General features: G+C 45.4%; 1 protein-coding gene across 4 annotated transcripts in view; it reads right to left on the bottom strand.

The window, feature by feature from the left end:
- LOC110492358 (kinesin heavy chain) overlaps nt 1-19,428 on the bottom strand; it is a 28,989-nt gene extending 9,561 nt beyond the window's left edge. For 2 of the 4 annotated variants that reach the window (XM_036947340.2, XM_036947341.2), the window contains exons 1-23: nt 18,768-19,428; nt 17,038-17,125; nt 16,685-16,758; nt 16,293-16,397; nt 16,100-16,148; nt 15,931-15,986; nt 15,680-15,767; nt 14,932-15,056; nt 14,502-14,606; nt 14,038-14,186; nt 13,479-13,627; nt 12,543-12,727; nt 12,181-12,249; nt 9,922-10,128; nt 9,547-9,693; nt 8,879-9,067; nt 8,498-8,615; nt 5,296-5,357; nt 5,085-5,197; nt 4,818-4,919; nt 4,582-4,642; nt 1,417-1,488; nt 1,201-1,305 (exon numbers count right to left, since the gene is read on the bottom strand). In XM_036947340.2, the coding sequence (XP_036803235.2) occupies nt 1,201-1,305; nt 1,417-1,488; nt 4,582-4,642; nt 4,818-4,919; nt 5,085-5,197; nt 5,296-5,357; nt 8,498-8,615; nt 8,879-9,067; nt 9,547-9,693; nt 9,922-10,128; nt 12,181-12,249; nt 12,543-12,727; nt 13,479-13,627; nt 14,038-14,186; nt 14,502-14,606; nt 14,932-15,056; nt 15,680-15,767; nt 15,931-15,986; nt 16,100-16,148; nt 16,293-16,397; nt 16,685-16,758; nt 17,038-17,125; nt 18,768-18,896 (2,547 nt within the window). In that variant the 5' untranslated portion in view covers nt 18,897-19,428. The remainder of the gene's footprint in view (nt 1-1,200; nt 1,306-1,416; nt 1,489-4,581; nt 4,643-4,817; nt 4,920-5,084; nt 5,198-5,295; nt 5,358-8,497; nt 8,616-8,878; nt 9,068-9,546; nt 9,694-9,921; nt 10,129-12,180; nt 12,250-12,542; nt 12,728-13,478; nt 13,628-14,037; nt 14,187-14,501; nt 14,607-14,931; nt 15,057-15,679; nt 15,768-15,930; nt 15,987-16,099; nt 16,149-16,292; nt 16,398-16,684; nt 16,759-17,037; nt 17,126-18,767) is intronic. The other 2 variants (XM_036947342.2, XM_090203506.1) reach the window with 1 other exon arrangement.
- Between the last annotated feature and the right edge of the window lie 33 nt (nt 19,429-19,461).

Below are 19,461 nucleotides of genomic sequence, written 5' to 3'. Positions count from 1 at the left end.
AATAGTCAAAGGTATATGAAATACAAATGGCATAGAGAGACATATTCCTATAATAACTACAGCCTAAAACTTCTTACCTGGGAATATTGAAGTCTCATGTTAAAAGGAACCACCAGCTTTGATATGTTCTCATGTTCTGAGCAAGGAACTGAAACGTTAGCTTTTTTACATAGCACATATTGCACTTTTACTTTCTTCTCCAACACTTTGTTTTTGCATTATTTAAACCAAATTGAACATGCTTCATTATTTATTTGAGGTTAAATTGATTTTATTGATGTATTATATTAAGTTAAAATAAAAGTGTTCATTCAGTATTGTTGTAATTGTCATTATTGCAATTGTTTTGTTTTTTTTATGAATCGGTATCGGCGTTTTTTTGGTCCTCCAATAATCTGTATCGGCGTTGAAAAATCATAATCGGTCGACCTCTAGTAAATATACTGTGAAACCTTTCCTCTTCTTTTGGTTCATGCCAGACTAAAACAGCTAAAAACCAGTCAGATAACACGTGACAACATCTTTGTGAGTATTGTATCACACGAGCACTCACATACAACTCACTCTTTTTCTCTTTCAAACATCTCTCAGATTCATAAAAAATATTGCATGCATAGAAAGAGTGTTAAGGAAGCATCGAGTTTGTGTCCCTTTAGAAGCCTAATGGATAGTGCCCAAAGCAGAGGGAAGTTTTAGGTTGAAAATATGAAGAAGAAAAAGGGATGCATGGAGGCGAAGGAGAAGCGAGGGCCTGTACCTGTCCGTAACACTCCATCATCTGCAGGGTGTGCTCTCAATGCACACAACAACAATAATAACAACAACAGAAACCCATGAAACAAACACACAAAGACACACACAAACACACATCCATGCCCACACACACAAAACAGCACAAGGACAAGAGGTGAAAAAAGAGTGAGTGAAACAGAGCCAAGAGGAGCCAACCCACTGTGCACAAACTGGTTGAATCAACGTTGTTTCCTCATCATCTCAACTAAATGACATTGAACCAATGTGGAACAGGCGTTGAATTCACATCTGTGCCCAGTGGGAAGGGTAGAGAGTTGACTGTGCAAGGGGGAAAGGGACGATGCTGGGTTGTGAGGTGTTCACACTTAGAGCTGGAGAGAGGTTTCTGGTTAGGTTTTACTTTTTCAAAACAAGTCAGACAACACGTTTATCCTGTGAGGCTCTCACCTGTTTGTGAACCTTTGTAAGCTGGTCCAGGTTATTCTCAAGAAAGGAAATCTTCTGTTTCTGGGTGCAAGACCCCCCACTATCATCAGGTTCCATTTCGGTACTCTGTGTAAGAATGAAGGGAGGAACAGAGAGAGAGAGGAAAGGGGGGCTTCGTACCCTTCATAGTTATTAATAGGGTTATATTCTGTCTTTCTTTCTCCATCTCTCACTCACTTTTTTAACCCGCGACGTGAGGTCTTGAACGAACAGCTTGCGCAGGTTGTGGAGGGTCTGGAGCTCCCGGGCCTGAAAAACAAAGATGTAGAAGAAAATAAGTCAAATAAGGAAAAAGAGGGAGAAGGTGCAGAAAATAAGAGCTAAAGCAGAGAGAGAAGAAAGAGGGAGAAGGTGCAGAAAATAAGAGCTAAAGCAGAGAGAGAAGAAAGAGGGAGAAGGTGCAGAAAATAAGAGCTAAAGCAGAGAGAGAAGAAAGAGGGAGAAGGTGCAGAAAATAAGAGCTAAAGCAGAGAGAGAAGAAAGAGGGAGAAGGTGCAGAAAATAAGAGCTAAAGCAGAGAGAGAAGAAAGACGGAGAAGGTGCAGAAAATAAGAGCTAAAGCAGAGAGAGAAGAAAGAGGGAGAAGGTGCAGAAAATAAGAGCTAAAGCAGAGAGAGAAGAAAGAGGGAGAAGGTGCAGAAAATAAGAGCTAAAGCAGAGAGAGAAGAAAGAGGGAGAAGGTGCAGAAAATAAGAGCTAAAGCAGAGAGAGAAGAAAGACGGAGAAGGTGCAGAAAATAAGAGCTAAAGCAGAGAGAGAAGAAAGAGGGAGAATGTGCAGAAAATAAGAGCTAAAGCAGAGAGAGAAGAAAGAGGGAGAATGTGCAGAAAATAAGAGCTAAAGCAGAGAGAGAAGAAAGAGGGAGAAGGTGCAGAAAATAAGAGCTAAAGCAGAGAGAGAAGAAAGACGGAGAAGGTGCAGAAAATAAGAGCTAAAGCAGAGAGAGAAGAAAGAGGGAGAAGGTGCAGAAAATAAGAGCTAAAGCAGAGAGAGAAGAAAGACGGAGAAGGTGCAGAAAATAAGAGCTAAAGCAGAGAGAGAAGAAAGAGGGAGAAGGTGCAGAAAATAAGAGCTAAAGCAGAGAGAGAAGAAAGAGGGAGAAGGTGCAGAAAATAAGAGCTAAAGCAGAGAGAGAAGAAAGACGGAGAAGGTGCAGAAAATAAGAGCTAAAGCAGAGAGAGAAGAAAGAGGGAGAAGGTGCAGAAAATAAGAGCTAAAGCAGAGAGAGAAGAAAGAGGGAGAAGGTGCAGAAAATAAGAGCTAAAGCAGAGAGAGAAGAAAGAGGGAGACGGTGCAGAAAATAAGAGCTAAAGCAGAGAGAGAAGAAAGAGGGAGAAGGTGCAGAAAATAAGAACTAAAGCAGAGAGAGAAGAAAGAGGGAGAAGGTGCAGAAAATAAGAGCTAAAGCAGAGAGAGAAGAAAGAGGGAGAATGTGCAGAAAAGAAGATCTAAAGCAGAGAGAGAAGAAAGAGGGAGAAGGTGCAGAAAATAAGAGCTAAAGCAGAGAGAGAAGAAAGAGGGAGAAGGTGCAGAAAATAAGAGCTAAAGCAGAGAGAGAAGAAAGAGGGAGAAGGTGCAGAAAATAAGAGCTAAAGCAGAGAGAGAAGAAAGAGGGAGAAGGTGCAGAAAATAAGAGCTAAAGCAGAGAGAGAAGAAAGAGGGAGAAGGTGCAGAAAATAAGAGCTAAAGCAGAGAGAGAAGAAAGAGGGAGACGGTGCAGAAAATAAGAGCTAAAGCAGAGAAAGAAGAAAGAGGGAGAAGGTGCAGAAAATAAGATCTAAAGCAGAGAGAGAAGAAAGAGGGAGAAGGTGCAGAAAATAAGAGCTAAAGCAGAGAGAGAAGAAAGAGGGAGAAGGTGCAGAAAATAAGAGCTAAAGCAGAGAGAGAAGAAAGAGGGAGAAGGTGCAGAAAATAAGAGCTAAAGCAGAGAGAGAAGAAAGAGGGAGAAGGTGCAGAAAATAAGAGCTAAAGCAGAGAGAGAAGAAAGAGGGAGAAGGTGCAGAAAATAAGAGCTAAAGCAGAGAGAGAAGAAAGACGGAGAAGGTGCAGAAAATAAGAGCTAAAGCAGAGAGAGAAGAAAGAGGGAGAATGTGCAGAAAATAAGAGCTAAAGCAGAGAGAGAAGAAAGAGGGAGAATGTGCAGAAAATAAGAGCTAAAGCAGAGAGAGAAGAAAGAGGGAGAAGGTGCAGAAAATAAGAGCTAAAGCAGAGAGAGAAGAAAGACGGAGAAGGTGCAGAAAATAAGAGCTAAAGCAGAGAGAGAAGAAAGAGGGAGAAGGTGCAGAAAATAAGAGCTAAAGCAGAGAGAGAAGAAAGACGGAGAAGGTGCAGAAAATAAGAGCTAAAGCAGAGAGAGAAGAAAGAGGGAGAAGGTGCAGAAAATAAGAGCTAAAGCAGAGAGAGAAGAAAGAGGGAGAAGGTGCAGAAAATAAGAGCTAAAGCAGAGAGAGAAGAAAGACGGAGAAGGTGCAGAAAATAAGAGCTAAAGCAGAGAGAGAAGAAAGAGGGAGAAGGTGCAGAAAATAAGAGCTAAAGCAGAGAGAGAAGAAAGAGGGAGAAGGTGCAGAAAATAAGAGCTAAAGCAGAGAGAGAAGAAAGAGGGAGACGGTGCAGAAAATAAGAGCTAAAGCAGAGAGAGAAGAAAGAGGGAGAAGGTGCAGAAAATAAGAACTAAAGCAGAGAGAGAAGAAAGAGGGAGAAGGTGCAGAAAATAAGAGCTAAAGCAGAGAGAGAAGAAAGAGGGAGAATGTGCAGAAAAGAAGATCTAAAGCAGAGAGAGAAGAAAGAGGGAGAAGGTGCAGAAAATAAGAGCTAAAGCAGAGAGAGAAGAAAGAGGGAGAAGGTGCAGAAAATAAGAGCTAAAGCAGAGAGAGAAGAAAGAGGGAGAAGGTGCAGAAAATAAGAGCTAAAGCAGAGAGAGAAGAAAGAGGGAGAAGGTGCAGAAAATAAGAGCTAAAGCAGAGAGAGAAGAAAGAGGGAGAAGGTGCAGAAAATAAGAGCTAAAGCAGAGAGAGAAGAAAGAGGGAGACGGTGCAGAAAATAAGAGCTAAAGCAGAGAAAGAAGAAAGAGGGAGAAGGTGCAGAAAATAAGAGCTAAAGCAGAGAGAGAAGAAAGAGGGAGAATGTGCAGAAAATAAGATCTAAAGCAGAGAGAGAAGAAAGAGGGAGAAGGTGCAGAAAATAAGAGCTAAAGCAGAGAGAGAAGAAAGAGGGAGAAGGTGCAGAAAAGAAGAGCTAAAGCAGAGAGAGAAGAAAGAGGGAGATGGGACAAGAAAAGGGGTATAGGGGGAATGAGGGAGAGAAAGAGGAAGAAAGGAGGGTAAGAGAGAGAGGGCCACTCACGACAGTCTCCTCCAACCCTTTGAGATCCTGCTTGGTCTGCTCATGGCGCTCATGTAGAAATCTGACAGGAAGAGGAAACACATCCTCATCAGAACACATTTCTTAACTTTGTTAAACTGTGACGTGAGTTCACATTGTGTCAGTGTGTGTGTGTGTGTGTGTGTGTGTGTGTGTGTGTGTGTGTGTGTGTTTATGTGTGTGTTTATGTGTGTGTTTATGTGTGTGTTCAGACTTACGACAGCTCCTCCAGCCGCTCGCTCTTGCTGCTGTCCACGCTCTTCAGACGGTCAAAGTCGGCAAGCACCTGAGCCAACTCAATCTGCAGCTTCTGGTTATGACTGAGAGAGAGAGAGAGACCGATAATAAAATGTTTAATAAAAGAGAGAGAGTGAAAAAGTTGAATGTTCAAGGTTTTTAAAAGTGAATGTTTTCATCATTGTTTTGTTTTATCTCATCAATGGCACATAAATGAAGAGGCTTCCAGTAGTTCTGATGACACTGACTCAGTGAGGTCATCGATGATCCTCTGCTTCTCGTTGATCTCATCCCGGAGACGGGCCATCTGCATGTGGTGCAGACCACGGTGAGACTCCTCCCCCTGCTGCCGAGGAACCTTCTGAACCACCGAACAATGAGGAAAATCACACTGCCGGTTTCATTTTATTTCAGTCATTACTGGGTGACATAATTAGCATTATTGGAATCCTTGTTTACCTTGACGTTGCCCTCCTCAGTCTCACCCTTCTCTCCATCCTTCTCTTCAAGCAGAGAGTTATCTGTAACATAGAAATAGATCTATAAGATATGTTTTCCCACCTGGGTCCATGAGCCTGGCTGATGTGAGGGTGGATGATGTGTACAGGTGTGTTAGCTGAGTCCTGTAGCCTGGCTGATGTGAGGGTGAAGGATGTGTACAGGTGTGATACCTGAGTCCTGTAGCCTGGCTGATGTGAGGGTGGATGATGTGTACAGGTGTGTTAGCTGAGTCCTGTAGCCTGGCTGATGTGAGGGTGAAGGATGTGTACAGGTGTGATACCTGAGTCCTGTAGCCTGGCTGATGTGAGGGTGGATGATGTGTGCAGGTGTGTTACCTGAGTCCTGTAGCCTGGCTGATGTGAGGGTGGATGATGTGTACATGTGTGTTACCTGAGTCCTGTAGCCTGGCTGATGTGAGGGTGGATGATGTGTACAGGTGTGTTACCTGAGTCCTGTAGCCTGGCTGATGTGAGGGTGGATGATGTGTACATGTGTGTTACCTGAGTCATGTAGCCTGGCTGATGTGAGGGTGAAGGGTGTGTACAGGTGTGTTACCTGGGGGGTGAAGGGTGTGTACATGTGTTTTATCTGAGTCCTGTAGCCTGGCTGATGTGAGGGTGGATGATGTGTACAGGTGTGTTACCTGAGTCCTGTAGCCTGGCTGATGTGAGGGTGGATGATGTGTACAGGTGTGTTACCTGAGTCCTGTAGCCTGGCTGATGTGAGGGTGGATGATGTGTACATGTGTTTTATCTGAGTCCTGTAGCCTTGCTGATATGAGGGTGGATGATGTGTACAGGTGTGTTACCTGAGTCCTGTAGCCTGGCTGATGTGAGGGTGAAGGGTGTGTACAGGTGTGTTACCTGAGTCCCGTAGCCTGGCTGATGTGAGGGTGAAGGGTGTGTACAGGTATGTTACTTGGGTCCTGTAGCCTGGCTGAAGTGAGGGTGGAGGGTGTGTACAGGTGTGATACCTGAGTCCTGTAGCCTGGCTGATGTGAGGGTGGAGGGTGTGTACAGGTGTGTTACAGGTATATAGCGATGTGTTACCTTGGTCCTGTAGCCTGGCTGATGTGAGGGTGGATGATGTGTACATGTGTGTTACCTGAGTCATGTAGCCTGGCTGATGTGAGGGTGAAGGGTGTGTACAGGTGTGTTACCTGGGGGGTGAAGGGTGTGTACATGTGTTTTATCTGAGTCCTGTAGCCTGGCTGATGTGAGGGTGGATGATGTGTACAGGTGTTTTACCTGAGTCCTGTAGCCTGGCTGATGTGAGGGTGGATGATGTGTACATGTGTTTTATCTGAGTCCTGTAGCCTTGCTGATATGAGGGTGGATGATGTGTACAGGTGTGTTACCTGAGTCCTGTAGCCTGGCTGATGTGAGGGTGAAGGGTGTGTACAGGTGTGTTACCTGAGTCCCGTAGCCTGGCTGATGTGAGGGTGAAGGGTGTGTACAGGTATGTTACTTGGGTCCTGTAGCCTGGCTGAAGTGAGGGTGGAGGGTGTGTACAGGTGTGATACCTGAGTCCTGTAGCCTGGCTGATGTGAGGGTGGAGGGTGTGTACAGGTGTGATACCTGAGTCCTGTAGCCTGGCTGATGTGAGGGTGGATGATGTGTACATGTGTGTTACCTGAGTCATGTAGCCTGGCTGATGTGAGGGTGAAGGGTGTGTACAGGTGTGTTACCTGGGGGGTGAAGGGTGTGTACATGTGTTTTATCTGAGTCCTGTAGCCTGGCTGATGTGAGGGTGGATGATGTGTACAGGTGTGTTACCTGAGTCCTGTAGCCTGGCTGATGTGAGGGTGGATGATGTGTACAGGTGTGTTACCTGAGTCCTGTAGCCTGGCTGATGTGAGGGTGGATGATGTGTACATGTGTTTTATCTGAGTCCTGTAGCCTTGCTGATATGAGGGTGGATGATGTGTACAGGTGTGTTACCTGAGTCCTGTAGCCTGGCTGATGTGAGGGTGAAGGGTGTGTACAGGTGTGTTACCTGAGTCCCGTAGCCTGGCTGATGTGAGGGTGAAGGGTGTGTACAGGTATGTTACTTGGGTCCTGTAGCCTGGCTGAAGTGAGGGTGGAGGGTGTGTACAGGTGTGATACCTGAGTCCTGTAGCCTGGCTGATGTGAGGGTGGAGGGTGTGTACAGGTGTGTTACAGGTATATAGCGATGTGTTACCTTGGTCCTGTAGCCTGGCTGATGTGAGGGTGGATGATGTGTACATGTGTGTTACCTGAGTCATGTAGCCTGGCTGATGTGAGGGTGAAGGGTGTGTACAGGTGTGTTACCTGGGGGGTGAAGGGTGTGTACATGTGTTTTATCTGAGTCCTGTAGCCTGGCTGATGTGAGGGTGGATGATGTGTACAGGTGTTTTACCTGAGTCCTGTAGCCTGGCTGATGTGAGGGTGGATGATGTGTACATGTGTTTTATCTGAGTCCTGTAGCCTTGCTGATATGAGGGTGGATGATGTGTACAGGTGTGTTACCTGAGTCCTGTAGCCTGGCTGATGTGAGGGTGAAGGGTGTGTACAGGTGTGTTACCTGAGTCCCGTAGCCTGGCTGATGTGAGGGTGAAGGGTGTGTACAGGTATGTTACTTGGGTCCTGTAGCCTGGCTGAAGTGAGGGTGGAGGGTGTGTACAGGTGTGATACCTGAGTCCTGTAGCCTGGCTGATGTGAGGGTGGAGGGTGTGTACAGGTGTGTTACAGGTATATAGCGATGTGTTACCTTGGTCCTGTAGTCTGGCTGAAGTGAGGGTGGAGGGTGTGTACAGGTGTGTTACCTGGGTCCTGTAGCCTGGCTGAAGTGAGGGTGGAGGGTGTGTACAGGTGTGTTACCTGGGTCCTGTAGCCTGGCTGAAGTGAGGGTGGAGGGTGTGTTACCTGGGTCCTGTAGCCTGGCTGAAGTGAGGGTGGAGGGTGTGTGTTACAGGTATATAGCGATGTGTTACCTGGGTCCTGTAGCCTGGCTGAAGTGAGGGTGGAGGGTGTGTACAGGTGTGTTACAGGTATATAGCGATGTGTTACCTGGGTCCTGTAGCCTGGCTGAAGTGAGGGTGGAGGGTGTGTACAGGTGTGTTACCTGGGTCCTGTAGCCTGGCTGAAGTGAGGGTGGAGGGTGTGTACAGGTGTGTTACAGGTATATAGCGATGTGTTACCTTGGTCCTGCAGCTTGGCCAGCTCCTCGCTGAGGGAGTCGTGGCTCTCCTCCAGCATCCTCTTCTTTAGCTCTACACTCTGCATGTACTCTGTCAAAGACCGGATCTTGGCTTCATGCTGCGAACACCCCAAACAGAGTCACTCAGCTGACGTGGCACACTACACTCCCATCTATACAGTTTAGAAAATGTACAAAGTCTCTAAAGTTTGTCAATGACATGAGGGAAGAATGTTGTCATAGTGTGCAGTGGTAAAGTGTATCTACTGTATGTATACACGGTATCAACATACCCTATGTATTTCTACACATATGCTGTGTATAGTCATTCTAGCAAGTTGTGATGTTGATACTGAGGTGCCCAGTAGAGCTGGAGGCTGACCTGTGAGATGAGGAGCTGGCAGGAGGAGAGCTCGCGGCCTGTCTCCTCCATTTTGCGATGACACTCCAGCTGCAGGTTCTCCAGCTGGCGACAGCGCTTCACCATGGACTTGACCTCCGACTTGATCTTACTGATGTAGAGACGGGCCACTGTGAACTCCTCCTCGATCGCCCCGCTGATCTCCACCGGCTACAGCAGAGAGAGAGAGAGAGAGAGAGAGAGAGAGAGAGAGAGAGAGAGAGAGAGAGAGAGAGAGAGAATGACAGATTAGAGAAAATGAGGGAGAGGGATTGAAAGAAAGGTACACAGAGAGAGAGATGCAGGGATGAGAAAGGGGGCGGACAGGGTGGATTTTAATGATGGGGCGGTGGCTCCTAAGCTGAAGAGTATACTGTATACAAAACCTCTCTATCTGCCCATCAGTGGTGGCTGGTGGCCTATAAATTGGGAGGTAGGGCTCATTGTAATGGCTGGAACATAATGCATGGAATGGTCTCAAACACATCAAACACCTGGTTTTCGATGTGTTTCATACCATTCCATTCACTCCATTCCATCATTATTATGAGCTGTCCTTCCCTCACCAACCTCCTCTGCTACTAATCTACCTAATTGTTCTACCTCTCAGCAGTTCCAGAGGAGAGCAGTATGAGATGTAATTAACTCACCAGCTTGATCTCCCCGTTGCCCACGATGGTGCTGAACTCACTTAGGTCCCTCATCAGGCCGTTGAGGACGTCAGCGATGCGCTTCCTCTGCTGACCACTCACTTCCTGCATGTGGGATAGCTCCGCCTCCAGCTCCATCAGACTGGCCTGCACAGCAGACAGGATGGAAGGAGGGAGGGAGGGATGAGTGGAATAAACGAGAGACATAGGCTACAGATTTACTTATGCAAAAATGTCAGCTAAGTAATGCCACCACGTTGGCAGACCTCTGGTAATTTCAAGTAGAGCAAAAAAATCCATACAAGACTTTATAGAAGTTCATAGTAGATTTTCTGTACACTCTATGGCATGTATTTCTATGCCCTGTGGACCCACCATCTTCTGGGCCAACTGGTCGGCCAGCAGCTGGTTCTGCAGGCCCTTCTCCTCCACCTCCTGGCTCTTCTGGTCATAGTTGATGGCCAGCTCCTCCAGGGCCTGCAGCACCTCTTTCACCTCTGTCTTGGCACAGCTGCTCTCCACCTGCAGACGACCCAGCTCTGCCTGCACCTTGTCCCCATCCCCACGAGAAGATGCCAGCAGCTGGAGAGAGAGAGAGAGTGATAACGATCTCATAAACACAGCCTCACAAACATGATCATATGTAGGAACACAGTATACAGACAACACACAATATAAGTAATATCCACACACAGTACACATACAGTACACAACCATACACAAGGCACACACAGATGTCCTAGATTTAGAACTGGCGCAGAGTCATCCCTGCTGCTATGACAACTGATCTATTGAAAGAGATTTGTTGGCTAACTGAAAGGGTAGGAAATGGATTATACAGTCAAATGTATCAGATTATCACATATATTGGGTATTATATGTAGAGGATTCCAGGCTATTTGTTTGCTTGGTTATAATTCTACTACTTTCTGTATAGACCTAGTGCACATGCACTGACATTGAATCCCCATTAGATGTAACCTCTACCACTACTCCCCCTAGTGTCCATAACACAAAGAGCACTATATACTACCTATATTACCAACATGTTTAGATTCAGGATAATCAAGATTTGAATCACAATACATTTGTGAAGAAGACCTTTGCGTGGCCAAGAGATGCCTGGACAGAGATACAGACAGAGAGGGGAACAGAGATACAGACAGAGAGGGGAACAGAGATAGAGACAGAGAGGGGAACAGAGATACAGACAGAGAGGGGAACAGAGCTACAGACAGAGATACTGACAGAGAGGGGAACAGAGATACAGACAGAGAGGGGAGCAGAGCTACAGACAGAGAGGGGAACAGAGCTACAGACAGAGATACAGACAGAGAGGGGAACAGAGATACAGACAGAGAGGGGAGCAGAGCTACAGACAGAGAGGGGAACAGAGATACAGACAGAGAGGGGAGCAGAGATACAGACAGAGAGGGGAACAGAGATACAGACAGAGAGGGGAACAGAGATACAGACAGAGAGGGGAATAGAGATACAGACTGAGAGGGGAGCAGAGATACAGACCGAGAGGGGAGCAGAGATACAGACAGAGAGGGGAACAGAGATACAGACAGAGAGTGGAGCAGAGATACAGACAGAGAAGGGAGCAGAGATACAGACCGAGAGGGGAGCAGAGATACATACAAAGAGGGGAGAAGAGATACAGACAGAGAGGGGAGCAGAGATACAGACAGAGAAGGGAACAGAGATACAGACAGAGAGGGGAGCAGAGATACAGACAGAGAAGGGAACAGAGATACAGACAGAGAAGGGAACAGAGATACAGACAGAGAAGTAAACAGAGATACAGACAGAGAGGGGAACAGAGATACAGACAGAGAAGGGAACAGAGATACAGACAGAGAAGTAAACAGAGATACAGACAGAGAAGTAAACAGAGATACAGACAGAGAAGGGAACAGAGATACAGACAGAGAGGGGAACAGAGATACAGACAGAGAGGGGAGCAGAGATACAGACAGAGAGGGGAGCAAAGATACAGACAGAGAGGGGAACAGAGATACAGAGAGAGATACAGACAGAGAGGGGAACAGAGATACAGACAGAGAGGAACAGAGATAGAGACAGAGATACAGACAGAGAGGGGAACAGAGATACAGACAGTGAGGGGAACAGAGATACAGACAGAGAGGGGAACAGAGATACAGACAGAGAGGGGAAGAGAGATACAGTCAGAAAGGGGAACAGAGATACAGTCAGAGAGGGGAACAGAGATACAGACAGTGAGGGGAACAGAGATACAGACGGAGAGGGGAACAGAGATACAGACAGTGAGGGGAACAGAGATACAGACAGTGAGGGAACAGAGATACAGACAGAGATACAGACAGAGAGGGGAACAGAGATACAGACAGAGAGGGGAACAGAGATGCAGACAGAGATACAGACAGAGAGGGGAACAGAGATACAGACAGTGAGGGGAACAGAGATACAGACAGAGAGGGGAACAGAGATACAGACAGAGAGGGGAAGAGAGATACAGACAGAGAGAGGAACAGAGATACAGACAGAGAAGGGAACAGAGATACAGACAGAGAGGGGAACAGAGATACAGACAGAGAGGGGAACAGAGATAGACAGAGAGGGGAACAGTGTGTGTCCGAGAAAGTTCACCTCATCCTGATCCAGCATCTGCTCCTTCAGTTTCTCAACCAACTGACACTGCAGATTGATCTCATCATCCTGTGGAGACACGCACACACACTATGGTCACTCGGTTTACTGGTGGAAATGAATTGAAGACATTGTACTGTTTGTTTTAAGGGATACTGGTCTACTTTGTTTTTTTGTATACAGTGTGTGCATGTGTAGATCTCCATATCCCCCAATGAGTATGTGTGTGTGTGTGTGTGTGTGTGTGTGTGTGTGTGTGTGTGTGTGTGTGTGTGTGTGTGTGTGTGTGTGTGTGTGTGTGTGTGTGTGTGTGTGTGTGTGTGTGTGTGTGTGTGTGTGTGTGTGTTTGAACAGGCACTGACCTTGTCGTCCAACTGCTTGTAGAGCTTGCGGATCTCCTCCTCGTATTTCTGACGCTCCTCCTCTGAGATACGCACCACGATGGAGGAGGTGTCGTTGTCCAAGATCAACACGGGGCTCCGCTCCTCCACCGACTCCAGACGCACCACGTCAGCAGTGGTCCTCTCCATCTCAGGAACGTTCTCCCCTGGAGGAGCATGAAGAGTGGAGAGGATGGAGAAAGGAGATGATGGGTCAGCAGCCTATGTCAGCGCTTAAGAGAATGGACTTCCTACTCATCTGTCTAGAGAAGCTAAGACAAGCTTTTTCCTGGAACATAAGTGTGCTGACACGATGTGCCTTGTTCCCATCCTTAGGTAAACAGAGTTATAGGCGTATCAAGAATATGCAAGGCAAGCATTTTGCAAGGCAAAGTATATTAAGACTGTTGTCACGACTTCCGCCGAAGTCAGTTCCTCTCCTTGTTTGGGCGGCGTTCGGCAGTCGACGTCACCGGTCTTCTAGCCATCGCCGATCCACTTTTCATTTTCCATTTGTTTTGTCTTGTTTTTCCGCACACCTGGTTTACATTCCCTCATTATGTGATGTGTATTTAACCCTCTATTTCCCCCCCTGTCTGTGTGTGGAATGGTTTGTTGTTACGTGTATGTGCACATCAGACTGGTTTGCGCCGGGTTATGTCAACCCGTATTTGTTTATTTTTCTTAGTGCCAGGTGTCTGTTCGCCATAATAAAGGGCTCCGTTTGCTACCCAATTCTGCTCTCCTGCGCCTGACTTCAGTGCGGCCAGTTACGCATACCTTTACAACTGTAAATGAATCAACATTGTGAAAAATACTGTAATTAACAAGAATCAAATGTAATAAACTAGGAATGTAATTATGACCTATAAAATGTTTCAATCCAGTAAACTATTTTTATCTCTCAGTAAGTCTAACCGTTCCTCCAGCGGTTGAGCTCAGCCTCCAGCCTCTGGGTGGTCTCCTTCATGGCCTTGTTCTTCTCCTTCTCCTTCTCGTACTTCCTCTTCCACTGATCGGCCGTCAGCTCCAGGTTGACGGACGCCGTGTTCCTGATGGTCTTAGCACTGCGAAAGTAGAGCGAATGGGGGTTAATGCCATGATAATGCAGTCACAGATTGGGGCGGCAGTGGTTAGAGCGTTGGACTAGTAACCGAAAGGTTGCAAGTTCATATCCCCGAGCTGACAAGGTACAAATCTGTCGTTCTGCCCCTGAACAGGCAGTTAACCCGCTGTCATTGAAAATAAGAATTTGTTCTTAACTGACTTGCCTAGTTAAATTAAATAAATTATAGTGGGGATAATATAATACAGGTTTATACTGTATATTTATTCTGGAGCAATAGATTATGAATACGGATTTAGGAAATACTGATTCAAAATCCTTTGACTAGGGCCATGATAACACATTGGCCGTTTTTGAGTAGAACTGTGAGCAGAGTGTAGAACCTGACAGAGTGGGCTGAGTGTTTGTTACCGTTGTCCGAACATCAGGGTGGATTTGGTTTCGGCATCGTTGTAGCTGGAGGGGGAGCAGCAGATGAACATGGTGGTCCTACAGTTTCCCCCCAGAGAGTCCTGCAGAATACGGGTCATCTTGCTGTCACGGTACGGCACGTGAGTTTTCTGACAAATAAAACAGAGGAAGAAGAGATACAGTGAGTAAGAGAAGGGGAAGTAGGAGTACAAATGCAGCATTCAGTTAACCTTGCTGGCAGAGTAAGGCCAGGAGGTTGGCATTGGTGTGTGTGGTGAGTAGTGAGTTGGCATTGACTAGGCTTCAGATGGGTTGGCACTGAGTTGTGAACCTTCATTAGCAGGTCCAGGGGTTGGGTTGGGTTGGTGGCTTGGAGATGAATGTGCAGTAAGTTGATACAGATGGATGTGTGGAGGTGCTGGGATGAATGATAAGTAAGGTGGACGGCTGTGTACTGGACTCACCGTCCCTTCAGCCAGAGCAGATATCACGTTGCCCAGAGCGGACAGAGACTTATTGATGTTTTTGGCCTCATCAAGGACGGCGCCCGCAGCACCGGTTTTGCTGACCTGAGAGAGAGAGAGAGAGAGCCAGAGAGAAACAAAGAGAGAAACAGAGAGAGAAACAGAGAGAGAAACAGAGAGAGAGTGAAACAGAGAGAGGGAGAGATGGAGAAACTGAATTACCGACTGTGACTTAATGACCCATGGAAAGGTCACTAAAAGGTCACTAAAATCTGTCCTTGTGGACATAGCTCCATACATCATCTCTTGGTTCTGAGAAATGCTGCTACAATGGAGTATACAGAGGAGAAATTGCTTCAGCGGTCCATAGTCTCTCTCACCTTAACCCAGCCAGGTAAACCAGACAGGCAGACAGACAGACAGGTCTTACCTTCTCACTACCAGCCAAGTCCACCAGATAGAGTTTCCCACACAGCTTCTGCTCTGTCTCCGTATGCTCTTGCTTGATGTTGATCAGGAAGATGCTGTGACTGCGAGAGCTGTGCTCATTCATGTCTATGGGGAGAAAGAACAACATGGAGTCGAATGAGCATCTTTGCACAAAATAAGCCTATAGTGTATTAAGGGATTTACGTGTATTTTGTTTATTTTGATGGGCAGAATCCATGTTTTTCTGGATCAATAATGCAAGTTTCTCACTGATATACGATGCAAATGAGAGTACGCAATGTACTCTATAAAAATTGTACTCTGTACTCTATAAAAAACATTTCAGGATAGGACCAATATCGGAGTCCTTCTCCTGATGCGACCTACAGTGCCCAGAATAAAGGCTCATGTTAGTAAGCTGCTCCTATCTTATAGTACCAACTCATTATCAGCAGACCTGAGCCCATTACAGTGTTATGACTATGCTACAGTGAGTCAGCATTACATTAGCCAGCAGACACCCAGTTGGACCCTTGTAATTGAGAAGGTCCTCCATATATGTAGAGATACTGCTTGTAAGTAGAATACAAGTGGGAAGAAGTGATACTATATAAGCCATAATGAGTCACATGGCTGAACTGTCACCAGACACTCCACTAACCATGCAACTCTCCTGCTAGCAGAAAAACATGGCACTGGATTATCTTCTTAGATGGATAGTGGTGGAATGAAACATTCTGAAGGCTTACTGGTCACGGCAACATGGCGGTTGTTTTTCCCCTCGTCAATGACATCCATGACCTCATCAGGGCTGGACACAAAGCGCTCAGTGCAACCCTACATCACAGGGTGTGGGGAAGGGGGAGACAGGGATGGTAGAGAAGTGAGATAATAAAGGGTTAATAATGAATATGCATGCTCCTTTTTTATTGGAAAATCTAATGCACAGTTATAAACAGATGTTGGGGTAGTTAGGTATGGTTGGCCTTGGTAAACCCACCTTTACATATGGGATCTTGTTCTTATCCTCATGAACAGCCAGGTTAGTCTTGGTCACTACAAGATAAATAAATAACATTCAGAGCAGACAGTCTTTGAAGAAGATTTGGCTCAGTAATGGCATTGGATGTGGACTTGGTATATAACATTTCGGTAAACTGTGTACAAACCATCCAGGAGATCACGAATTTTGTCCATATAGACTTCAAAATATGAAACCTTCAAAGAGGAAAGAGAAAAGATGAGATAATCACAATCAAAAGTCAAACATGCTGTGGCTTCATGTAAGAGCAATACTTATTGCCACTGAGTCTTTGTGGTATCATCCTACATTTGGTTGAGGAGATGGAGATGAATCCAAACCTTGATGTGGAACTCCAGGTTCTCATCCATGCCAAAGATATGGTTGAAGATGTCCTCTGCAATCCTGGGGATGATGCCCATCTGATTGGGGTCATGCAGTTTTCCCTATAAAGACATACTGTGCAGTCAGTCTCTGGTGTTTAAAACCCTCGTATCATTACAAGCAGTGTTTTTCCAAAAGGATTTACCAGGGGGGGGGGGGTACAAATGCCCCCAAAGCAAGATCCGGGGTATTACATTTTGATTGAAACCAAACTGAAGCCATATTTATGCTGATTTATGGAGTTATTTCATAATGCGAGATCATCACTTTTTAAGAAGATAAAAAGTATTTTAAAATACTGGATTATGTATATTCGTTTTTCTCATCATTGTAATGACTCCCACTGTACCTCCATGGTGTGAGTCTTCCCAGAGGCAGTCTGTCCATATGCGAAAATAGTGCCGTTGTATCCACCCAGCACATCTATATAAACAGAGGGAAACCAAGATCATTTGAGGAAATTATACAAACAAAATAATTTCTTCAGGCCTTCAAGTCTGAAAATAAGAAAAACACCAACAACATTTAATATGAACACAGTTATGGGAAACAACGGCAGCAAGTAATACTGTGTGATGTCACCGACTGGTTTAATCAATTGATGAGTCAAAACCCCATGTCGATTTCTCTTTTATCTCTCTACACCTCCATAGTCTGCATGTGGATGTTGTTCTGCCATTGTTGACCGTATCTGGTCCTTACCCTTGACAATTTGCTTAGCACAGGCATTGTAGACCTGCTCCTGAGTGGTGTTGGTGGGAAAAACCCGGTCGAACACATAGGACCGCCCCTGGGAAACACAAAGACATTAGGTCATTTTGTAAACCAAAAATGGTAGCTGTAACTACACAGACCAGGATGAAGCAAGATATAGCCTAGACATAATGAGGGACATTTTCTTGTCTCCAATTGTCTTTCCAATTAGCATTGTTATTTCATGTAAACTGTATATGCCAAACAAACAAACAACAATGGAAATGCAATCAAGTTTGTTCTTGGTTCCTTATTTATGGATAGTGGTAGACAATATATGTTTGTCAATCACTGAATCAATTAAAGGGACAGATGAAAAAAGGTCAGAGACAATAAGTACCAAAACCGTAGAGAAATAATCCCGTTTCCAAAACGTCCTAGGATAGAGTTTGGAGGGCATAGTGTTTCATCTGCGTGCCTACCAAAAAGGTTTAGAATCATCTCACAACGATGTGATCTTGAATGCAACCCTGCTTGTCTCTTCACCACATGCTAGTCATGTAAGCCTTTGGGAAATGATGTCATATAGGTTATCATTGACTGAAGCAGATGACGCATAACCAAGAGCTTGACTCAGACTGGATTTTAACACAGCAGGTCTTCAAATATGGAAATCATTCAGAATGCATATAGGATCCTTCAAACTTGCATTGTAGGCATATAATATATTGAATCTCAATCCTTTTAGAAAAACAGAAGAGTATCTGATCACTAGCACTACAGACGCATCCCCATGACAAAATCATTGTCCACAGAGTCAGTCTGGCACAGAGGAGAGTGGATCCGTTCTAAACAGTAGAATGATATTGATCCTCTCCTCCATGTGCAATAAGAGAACAGGTTCTTGGCCCATTGTTAAGAATTATGACTGAAGAGGTCAGCCTAAGGTTTCCATGAACATCCTTAGCTAAACTCTAAATGAATCCACCATCTCTTTCCACTCTGCCCTGGCCCTGATCGAACCATGAAGACTAGTAGTCCTGTCTGAAGAGGGACTGATTAAGCGGCACTGTGTTTTATGAACTGGCATTGATCTTGGGCTTACATTATCTACATTCCTTGAACATACATCTAATGTACCATTGTCATTACCTACGAACCAACTCGTTACAACACGAATAACAGCAGCCTGAATGTTTTATCCTGAACATCTCCCCGATAATCAAAGCAATCGTGTAACGATTATAAGCGCGGAAATCGACTCTGCTGCACGAGCATGCTTTTGCGGCACAGTCGATAGCGCACCGGACCTCGGGCTAGAAGGTCGAGGGTTCGAGACCTGCTCCCTGCCTGTTTCATAACACTGGTGTTATAGACAGGCTAGGTTGATCACCCAAATAGGCGTGTAGTATCTTCAGCCCGTTTTCATGTATGTTATTCATAGCCTAAGCAGGGAAAAGGTTAATGTAAGTTGGTGTCGATTTTATGGGGGCCGATGTAACTGCAGAAAATAAAACGTGACCAGTAAATGAGCCTACACTGAGCCGACTGCACTGAATAGAATCACATTTGCCTTTACAGGCTAGGCTACGCAGTAATAACGATTGTAAATCATCAGGTAGGGCCTAATTTCAATCACAAATCATTGTTATTATTGGCAGTCCAAACGAAAACATAACAGGTTAATTATAACAGGTTAATTATTTATTAATGAGCATATGAGAAACAAAGCGCCTTACCCCAACGTTGACACTGTCATCTCCTTGAAATGTAGGGATAAATTGATCCCCACGCAGAATCTCCGATTGATTCAGGGGGCGAAAGCGACACAAAACTTTGATATTACATTCTGAGGTTACATCGGCCATTGCGCAAATTCAACGGATGGGGTTGGAATAAACTAATCGAGAATCAGATTAAAGCAATTTGCAGCCCGTCGATCGTAAAATAATGAATGAACGATCTGCTAAGATGCAACCAGAAACGTCCTTAAACGTATGTCTTAAAGGTAGAACAATATTTCAACTCAAGAGGTAACGCTTGACAGTTGACAACAGATAAACTACAATTTAGAGGCCAAAAATGATGCTTCGAGCATGTCGCAGCAAAAATAGGCCATGTAAATTCGAATTAAAATCGCAATGGGTTACATCCTTGTAAGAATATATAGATTTTTTGCTAAATTCCTCCTCTGGCTAAATCTTGAAAGATGGACGTAGTCACGGATGTTTTTCTCAGATGTGTCGTTGTCAGATAGTTGGCGGCACAGTCGGTCAGGCTGGTTGAAGGTGAGACTTCTTTACTGTGTGGAGCGTAGGGCGTGGTCTGCCTCTTCCCTTTAAAGTGGTACCCGCCTCAGCATCCATATCAGCATCCAGGCACCGGATGTAGCCTATCAGCAGCATCAGAACGTCATTTACGTAGGCCTATTCC

Source organism: Oncorhynchus mykiss, chromosome 16 (genome assembly GCF_057628025.1).
Source record: "Oncorhynchus mykiss isolate SJ-2025 chromosome 16, ASM5762802v1, whole genome shotgun sequence".
In the NCBI taxonomy this organism is placed as follows: Eukaryota; Metazoa; Chordata; class Actinopteri; order Salmoniformes; family Salmonidae; genus Oncorhynchus; species Oncorhynchus mykiss.
The sequence above is the reverse complement of the archived record's forward strand: the minus strand, read 5'-3'. Positions and strand labels throughout refer to the sequence as shown.